The sequence below is a fragment of the Rhagoletis pomonella genome, unplaced genomic scaffold (assembly GCF_013731165.1).
Source record: "Rhagoletis pomonella isolate Grant_MI unplaced genomic scaffold, Rhpom_1.0 Rhpom_scaffold_00006, whole genome shotgun sequence".
Classification (NCBI taxonomy): Eukaryota; Metazoa; Arthropoda; class Insecta; order Diptera; family Tephritidae; genus Rhagoletis; species Rhagoletis pomonella.
In genome coordinates this window covers 35465315-35474360 of record NW_023458560.1, presented here as the reverse complement: position 1 = coordinate 35474360, position 9046 = coordinate 35465315, and the positions used below count along the sequence as shown (strand labels likewise).

At 35.7% G+C, this 9046-nt stretch overlaps 3 protein-coding genes across 4 annotated transcripts in view; 2 read left to right on the top strand and 1 right to left on the bottom strand.

Moving 5' to 3' along the window:
* Nucleotides 1-9046, top strand: part of LOC118740651 (golgin subfamily A member 6-like protein 22) — a gene marked incomplete at its 5' end in the record, with an annotated part of 500945 nt that overhangs the window by 379833 nt on the left and 112066 nt on the right.
* Nucleotides 1-9046, top strand: part of LOC118740648 — a 38930-nt gene that overhangs the window by 25020 nt on the left and 4864 nt on the right. The gene's annotated exons all lie outside the window — the stretch shown is intronic.
* Nucleotides 38-6949, bottom strand: LOC118740650 (sodium- and chloride-dependent neutral and basic amino acid transporter B(0+)-like). Of its 2 annotated transcripts, none has more exons than XM_036472262.1 (9): nucleotides 6789-6949; nucleotides 6549-6718; nucleotides 6364-6467; nucleotides 6153-6294; nucleotides 3692-4019; nucleotides 3460-3623; nucleotides 3268-3396; nucleotides 703-909; nucleotides 38-583 (listed from the first exon to the last, which is right to left on the bottom strand). In XM_036472262.1, exons 1-9 carry the CDS (start codon nucleotides 6865-6867, stop codon nucleotides 287-289), a joined length of 1620 nt encoding a protein of 539 aa, XP_036328155.1. In that variant the 5' UTR covers nucleotides 6868-6949; the 3' UTR covers nucleotides 38-286. The 2 variants fall into 2 exon arrangements, with proteins under 2 accessions (XP_036328155.1, XP_036328156.1); XM_036472263.1 differs by having other exon boundaries at nucleotides 6549-6702; nucleotides 6789-6846.

Genomic DNA, 9046 nt, shown 5'->3' with positions numbered 1-9046 from the left:
TACATATGTATCAATAAGTATTTTATAGAAAACAAAATAAAGTGTGAGCATTTATTCATAAAAAAAAACTATTTTAACATTTTCATAAATTTGTCTTTGGTTGATGCAAAGCTTTTACAAATGGGGTTTGTGGAAAAGCAATTTATCCACTAAACTTTCACTAAAGCTAATATTTACGAAGCTCTGCTAATAAATTTCTCATTTAACAAAATCACAATTTCCTTATACATTCATAATTATGTACATATATAGTTACACATATACATACCTACATATATACAGTAATTTAGTTATAACTTTTAGCCGTAGTATTTATGTTTATTTGACTCAATTGATGCGTAATATCCATATTACCCATGGCCTCTTCGTAACGTTGTCGTTCCTCCATTTCAACGGGATACCAATCCATTGGTCGACAGCAACGTCGAAAGCGCATCATAAATGAGCCCGATGTTTGCAGCAGCACATAGATCATGTAACCGGGTAAGTAGAGCCAAGGTAGAACGATGAGCAAAACCGCTACAATATGGATGACGATTGAGGCGACTCTGTGCTCGTAGTAGGCAGCAATAACCGCAATTAACTAAAATAAAATAAAATTTTGTTAGTTATGAGCGAGTTATGAGCGAGACTCTTTTTTTTTATTAAATAGTAGGTGAAACGACATTGTGAATAAATAACTAAATATTGTCCCTCACATACCAATAGTAAACAGAGGCAAATCGGCGCAACAAACCGCAATACATTCACTTTCCATGTGGCAAAACGTTGGCCCAGCATGAATTCGATATCACGCTGAAAGCGGAAACGGCCGTAAATCCAGAGAACGACCAGCAGCAGTAGAAGATTGAGTGATGTTTGCGTGAAGAGTGAGTCCATCGACATGGCGCTGAAGAAAACGACGCCGTGCTATGGTTTGGAAATAAAAGAGAGAAAGGAGTTTAGAACAGGATCGGAAAACAAACGGTAAATATCGAGATTTTTAATTTTAGATCTTGGCGAAATAGTTTTTTTTGATTTTTATTTGTTTTTTTAATGTTCAATAATTGTTTTTTTTTTCGGATCTCTATTTTTATTTATTTTTGATAACTTTTAACCGTTATAATACAGACTGCATCTTTCCATGATTCGATAATTATTCTGGATCAAAAAAATAAAAATTATAAAATAACGGTTAAATTTGATCAACAAAATATACTCTCATTTTAGCGCTAGAATTATGATTTTTATTATAAAGGTCATAACGATATTTTTCGATACATCGAAGAGCATGCATCGATTTTCATAGGATTTTCAGATAATATTTCCCAAAAAAATGTTATAAGAGAGATAACTACGTTTCTAATGTAACTTTTTGGAGCCATTTAAATTTTTTGCTGAAAATCACTTCTCTCTTTGCACAATTAAACAACTGAAATGAGGTTTCAATGTACTAGAGGTCAGTTTTCAAAAAACATCGTTGCATAGATACATCAACTATTTATGCATCGAGTGGAAAATTTTCGATGCATCGATGTTTTTCTGATGTTACCGTCGTAGCTATGAATGAGGTGGCAGAAACCCCAAATGATTGTATTGCAGATCTACTTCCACAGATCTAGCACAGCCTCGGCTGATCTTAAAGCGCAGTTACCCACGGACGTAAAAACGGAGAACGTGTCAGCTGACACGATCTATTTTATGAGATCTGCGTGTTAACAAAAACTCACCACCAAATGACCGTGACGTAGACGTTGCTTCTCTCTCTTTCTACCAACAGCATACTTGACATCCGTCTACGTACTTCTACGCTACGCTACGTACACGTTCGTGGGTAACCGCGCTCTTATGAGTCGCCTTTATAAAGTCGACTCCGATGTTTCGCTCGTCCACAAATCTTGGGTGAACAACTCAAGGGTCTGTGGCCTCGGCGCGGTAGGTTTCAAGCTTCAGGTGGAACGAAATGGAAGTAAATATAGAACCTGTGTAATGGCAAATTTGAATCTTTTTTCTTGTTTTTGTTACAGCTACAGCGATATTACGAGCACCATACTTGAGATAGGAGGCGTGTAGATCGAGCTGGAATTCGTTTACGTGCCACATGAGACAGAGGATCATCCGCAATCTCACCGAACATAGATATATTGGGACGAATCCAGACTTTTCTCTAATTTTACGGTAAGTACCGAAAGAACCTCAGGAAGACACTTTAGAAAGAAAGTTACCATATCCAGCACCACTGGTGAGTTGGATGGTATAGTAAGCTCTTTTATTCGGATTTGCTCAGAGGATTTAGCTAAGCCTAGTCCTGACCCTATGCTCGGTAATTGGACTCACTGCGGAAAGCGTGCAGGATGCCGTTCAACAAGGCAAGAAAGCTGAGTAGTGAAATTGGGGTGCAAAGAAGTAAGCAGTTTTTGTGTGCGTACAAGAACGCTTTGCGGAAAGCAGAGTGGTCTTCCTGGAGGGACTTCTGCAGTAGCGTTGAGACTTCCAGGTTGAGAAAATTTCAGTCGATATCCTTGAACACGATCAGGTTTCTGCAAGAGTAGGACGGTTCCTGTACAACAAGGGGAATGAAAAAATTAGAACTGCTCCTTAAGCTATTGACAGTCGACTACTTTCTAGCATGCCTATGTGGAGGGCAAGTTCACGGAGACCGCGCTGCACAGCCCGGTCTATTTCCTTGTAGCATTTCTAGAGGGAGCGTTTTAATAATACAGGAATTGAGGGTACGACCTACCGAAATTCTAGGCAAATTTCGACTATATAGCTTAAACCGATAATTGTCTCGAAGCTTATATTCTCTAAAGAGGGAGGATATATCTCACACAGTTGTTGCTTTAACTGTCCCTCTAGCTGTGGTATCACAACAGACCTTAAACTCTTGGCCTATGTGTGTCCCTACTTAGCAGTGACAGCCATATCTATGTACCTACCTACCGAGGCAGTGGTCTTTGACTTGACTCTGAGCAACAGTTTGGAAATAATTCCATGGAAGGTGTGAGTAGAGACGATCCTTAACCTGCACTTAATGTTAACCAGACATTGAGTAGCTGACCTCAAGAGGCAAAGTCGGATGCCTTCAACCATAGCTGTACCGTGACTAAGTCGAAGGATAAGTTCGAAATAGTTTGGTGGCTGTTCAATAAAGCAATGAGTACTTAGGTAAGAACATGGCTGATATAAGGCCTTACAATATTTAATATATCGAAATCGAATGTTGGAGAACTTTTCTTTTAAAATTTGAATGCAATTTTACATATTTACGTATCTCTTACGACTTACATTTGAACAAGTGTACAAGGATAGAAATGCTAACACACCGATCAGTCCAAAAGTGACTTCAGTTCTACGCGAACGCAACATTTCGAACTCATCGAATACGCTTTGGAATACCGAAAATAAGGAAGTGATCTATTAGAAGGAAAAATAAACGGTAATTTAATATAAATTTATTTTATGCACAGATATTTTTACCATTGTAATCAACGCCATCAATGCCAACATGGAAAAGAAAATTATTGACCAGAGATTCGGCCAACTCATCGAAGCCAAAACGCTGCCGCTGGACAAATACAATGCCCAGTGATGATTTACATAGACATACAAGTTATCTATATCATCGTAGTGTTCCGTAATGGCTGCAAAAATATATATTCCATCGATATTTATATTATATTTAAAATATGATTTTAATACGAGTACTTACACTTAAAGTAACCCTGTATGATATGCGTTAAAATGCCGTAGGCTATAAAAATGCCCATTTGGCCTATACAAATAATCCAACTGTAGCTCATAATATTTGCTTTAAAACGATTAAAGCTAGCAAGTGATATAATCGAGCCCCAGCCAGGACCAAACGCTGATACTATAAAGAGTATAGTGTTGGGTATGCCTTCGGCAAGATCACGTGGCTTTGCTATAAAAAAACTGAAGATATATTTTACATCCATCGATATCAACATGAAACGTATGACAGAGATGAGCAGCAAAGTTAGGCAGGTCCAAATGGTGTAGCGTAAAAATTTGCTCATCTGTGTGTGAAAAAAGGAAGAGAGAGAAACAAAGAGAATTTAAAGTGAATATTCTGAAAAATGTTTGCTAGTATTTTTATTTCCCGCCGTCAAAAAAATGCGTGTGCATTAGGGTGGTCCACAAATAGTAAAGTCGGAATTTAAATACTCTTACCCTCTATATCGAAAAAATATGCCCATATTTTTTATTTTGAAATCAAAAAATATTTAGAGGTCGCTCAAAGCGCTCAACGTTTTTCCATGCATTTTATATGGAAAAGAAAACCAATTTTTATTTTAAATCGTACAGAATTTTTGAAAATCAATATTTCTTATTGGAAAACTCTGTTCCTCTTCAGGAGACTTCCTATAAAATATAGTTACTATGAAAAGAATGTTTAAATAAATAATTGAGTATTAGTACTGGGAATCTTCTGAAGAGAAACCGAGTTTTCCGATCAAAAAACTTGACTTTCAAGAACTCCTTATTATTTCTACGAAAAGTGGCTTTTTTCCATATAAAAAACATGTACAACTTTGGCGCTTTGAGCGACCTCTAAATATTTTTTGATTTCAAAAATAAACAAGTAAAAAAGTCTAAGTTCGGGTGGAGCCGAACATTAAATACCCGGCGCAAGTATTAAATATATGTTTTTTCACCTTTCCGAAAGCTACCGCTAGATGGTAAGCCGGGGTGTATCAATTTTGAGTAAATTAGCGTCCTTAAATTTCGAAATATTGCAGTTTCAAGCATTTGTGAAATTTAACGTTATATGAAAAGCGGCCGTAATTTTAGCCCGATTTCAATAATTTTCAACGTTTCGCTTTTATGTGGCAAGCACAATAAAAATACCGAGTTTGGTACAAATTGGTAGAACGGTTACCGATATACATATATGTGATCATAAGCGGGCGGTGCCACGCCCATTTTCCAAAATTTTATCACAAACATATTTCTTGGTAAAAAATTGTTGCAAGCATCAATTTTGAATAAATTAGCTTTAATATTTACCGATTTATCGAGGTTTTGTATTTCTCTAAATTACCGTTATATGAGATGTGGGCGTGGTTATTGTCCGATTTTTAAAATTTTCGGCCATTTAGTATGCTGTACCAAGGCCAATAACTGCGCCAAGTTTGGAAGAAATTTATGCAGCGGTTACCAATATATACACATGTAACCATAAGTGGGCGTGGCTACGCCCATTTTCCAAAAATTTATAATATTATTATTTTTCGTCTAAAAATTGTTGTAAATGTCAATTTTGAGTGAATAATCTTTAGTAGCTACTAAAATATCGCAGTTTTCGTATTTCAGAAAATTACCGTTATATGGGATGTGGGCGTGGTTATTGTCCGATTTTTAAAATTTTCGGCCATTTAGTATGCTGTACCAAGGCCAACAACTATGCCAAGTTTGGAAGAAATTTATGCAGCGGTTACCAAGATATACACATGTAACCATAAGTGGGCGTGGCTACGCCCATTTTCCAAAAATGTATAAAATTCTTATTTTCCGGCTAAATATTGTTGTAAATATCAATTTTGAGTGAATAACCTTCAGTAGTTACTAAAATATCGCAGTTTTCGTATTTCCGAAAATTACCGTTATATGGGATGTGGGCGTGGTTATTGTCCGATTTTTAAAATTTTCGGCCATTTAGTATGCTGTAGCAAGGCCAACAACTGTGCCACGTGTGGAAGAAATTGGTGCAGCGGTTACCACGATATACACCTGTACCCATAAGTGGGCGTGGCTACGCCCATTTTCTAAAAATTTATAATATTCTTATTTTTCGTCTGATAGTTATTATAAATATCAATTTTGAGTGAATTATCTTCAGTAGTTACTACAATATCGCAGTTTTCGTATTTCTGGAAATTACCAACCTACCTTGGATTAAGGGAAACCTACATACCAAATTTCGTTGAGATATCTCAATTTTTGCTCGAGTTATCGTGTACACGGACGGACGGACAGACGGACGGACAGACAGACATGGCTTAATCGATTTCTCTATTCATTCTGAGTATTTATGTATACATTTGTCTATATCTATCTCGATTCGTTTTGGCTGTTACAAACAACCGTTATGTGAACAAAATTAATATACCCTTGTGCACAAGTGCGCTCGGGTATAATTAATCACTAACCAACTCAGTATTGTAGAAGCGATAGGAGACAGCAGCTACTATAGCCCAGCTAAGCAGTGTACAAAGAAGCAGCTCCCAAGAGAACATAAAGGGGCTGTCATATTCATAGTTCTCCATTAGGTCGTCACCACCGAAAATTGAGCTGAAAGTAAAAGCGGGCGCGATTATTTGGTTTTGAAAAAAATAGCGTATCTTTCGCCTTTCAACTTACTTGAAGAACAAAACTGAAGGCACTTCATATCTTATATATTTGTACGACTCATTGCTGTTGGCCATGCTAGCGTTTATCTCTACCATATTTTTTAGCTTGCAGGACTACATATTAACACATTGCGGAAAAGTTATAAAATAATTGGTGGTTAGAACGTATTCTTGTTTCAGTATATTCTTATTTACGTGCTCGACTTCCGTATCGGTGCTATTTTTCAGGCAACTCTCTACTGCTTCACAGCTCCAAGGTATGGTCGGGCGCAATGAGTGAAATAAGTAAAGTAGTGGCACAGCAGCGAACATACCGTAGTAGGAGAGCACAGCCAAATTAACACATAAGCTAATATAGCCCAAGCCAGGAGAATTTGTAATTTGTAGTAGATAGTTATAATAAGTGTCTTTTTCAGTTTGTAGAAATTTGCTTACCTTTAAAAATAGGCGAAATGCGAAACGCTGATATAAAACCGCTGCTGGAAAATTGACCCATAAATGATTGTATTACCATAATTGGCACCACAAAGAGAATCACGCAAATGATGTATGGAATGATGGCACCTGTGTACAGTGTACGAAAATAAACTATAATGTACGTAACGTTTATTACTTCAACAGTTCGGTACAATACAGAAACAAAACGGCTAAGTTCACTTTGGCGATAGTATAATACTCTCGATTAGTCATTACAGACGAAACAACAAACGAAATGAATCGTGCAAAGATATATGTTTGTACATACATACATACACAAACTAAACACAAAACGAATGGCCGAAGGAATAGAAAAGAAACATCATTTGAATATAATATGAAAATTGACAGAAAGAAAACATACTTTTTTACTTCCCCAGCCGGCAAAACCATCGTAAACGAGCTCGTAACTGGATATTTTTTCGAAGAAAAGCCGTATAAAATGAAAAATTGTTCTTGTGCTGATAAATTACTACAAGACTCTTTCTATTGAATTTTTTGTTTTATCGTTTACGAGACTTTCTTTATGTTTTTGCCGATCGAGAATCTCTCGTGAAATATAGTGTTCGTAAAATGTACGTTTTCTTGCTGGCTGGGTAATTGAAACGTTTGCATCCGTCTACAACGTACTTGATGGTAAAATTTTCACAAACGAAAAATAAAAGACAGTTAATCATACAATTCGTTTCTGACTATGTACAAAACTGTATAAAATTACAAATGATATGATGATCAATGAGCAAATGGGAATTATTCTGTACGGTTTATTTTCTTACCCTGCCTGTGTAGGAAGGGTAAAAAAAAATTAAGTAAATAGAGTTCATAGAAAGTTTAATGTACATTAGAGTGATCCAAAAATGTATGTAAAAAAAATAAGGTCGCATTTTTAATGCCGCCTCCCCCTAGGATTGTTAATAAAAAAAATTTAGGGAGTGCTCAAAGCGCTCAAAGTTTTCAATGGATTTTATATGGGGGAAAACCAACTTTTCGTAGAAATAGTGTAGAATTCTTGCAAATAAATATTTTTCGATCGGAAAACTTTGCTTATCTTCAGGAGATTCCCAGTAATAATCTATATATTAATACGCTAACATAAATTTTGTCTCCGTTCGTTTGGCGATTCTACCGAACCGATTTCAAAACCAAGAACACCGTTGGAAAGGCATTTTTTCGTAGATGAGCAGAGTTTTTATGGTTTCACAATTGGTTGAAAATTACGGCCAAAACCGTCGTTTAAACATTTTCGAATTGTGTATACATGTTGCTGCAACATGTTCAATTTGACATGTTTCGCCTGTTGTTTCACTACACATTTGAAATTAAGCTTTGAAATAAAGATAAATATGAAGATGAAGAAATAAATAATAACAATGAAGTCAAAAAAAAGAAGGCAAAAGTGAAGATAAAGACGAAAATTAAGACAATGACAGATACATAAGAATTAGGGTAACTAAAAGGGTAAAAACATTTCTTGAATTTATGAAGTGAAACTTCTTTAGCGGCAGTTGGTTGGTTGGGAGTAAATTGTCAAATTCAAGGGGAATAATGCACATGGAAATAGTTCTCAGCGGTTTAGCGGTTTGAGAATAAAAACAAAAACAAAGATGCCTAGAGGTACAGGCAAAAACGAAGATCAAAGTAAATTTAAACACTTTAAGGTAAAGGTGAAGAGGAATATGCAAAAATAAAGGTAAATATGAAGAAAAGGATGAGGATGAAGATCGATATTGTTATCGATACAAAACTCGATATTTTTATCGATATAATAATCGATATTGCTATCGATAAAATAATCGATATTGTTATCGATACTGTTATTGATTAAATAACCGCTATTTCAATCGATATAATAATCAATATAATAATCGATATTGTTATCGATACAATAATGGATATTGTTATCGGCATAATAATCGATTAAATAATTGATTTTGTTATCGATTTAGTCATTTATATTGTTAACGATATGTACAATAATCGATACTGAAGATTGTTGTAACGGGTGATTTTTTTGAGGTTAGGATTTTCATGCATTAGTATTTGACAGATCACGTGGGATTTCAGACATGGTGTCAAAGAGAAAGATGCTCAGTATGCTTTGACATTTCATCATGAATAGACTTACTAACGAGCAACGCTTGCAAATCATTGAATTTTATTACCAAAATCAGTTGGCAGAAAATCCGCTTTTTTATCGACAAATTTTGTTCAGCGAT

Coding starts and splice junctions, on each gene's coding strand:
- LOC118740650 (XM_036472262.1), bottom strand. CDS start 6,867: ATGGTAATACAATCATTTATGGGTCAATTTTCCAGCAGCGGTTTTATA. Junction 6,295..6,363: donor CCTTCAGTTTTGTTCTTCAA/GTAAGTTGAAAG, acceptor TTTTACTTTCAG/CTCAATTTTCGGTGGTGACG. Junction 910..3,267: donor CCTTGTACACTTGTTCAAAT/GTAAGTCGTAAG, acceptor TCCAAACCATAG/CACGGCGTCGTTTTCTTCAG.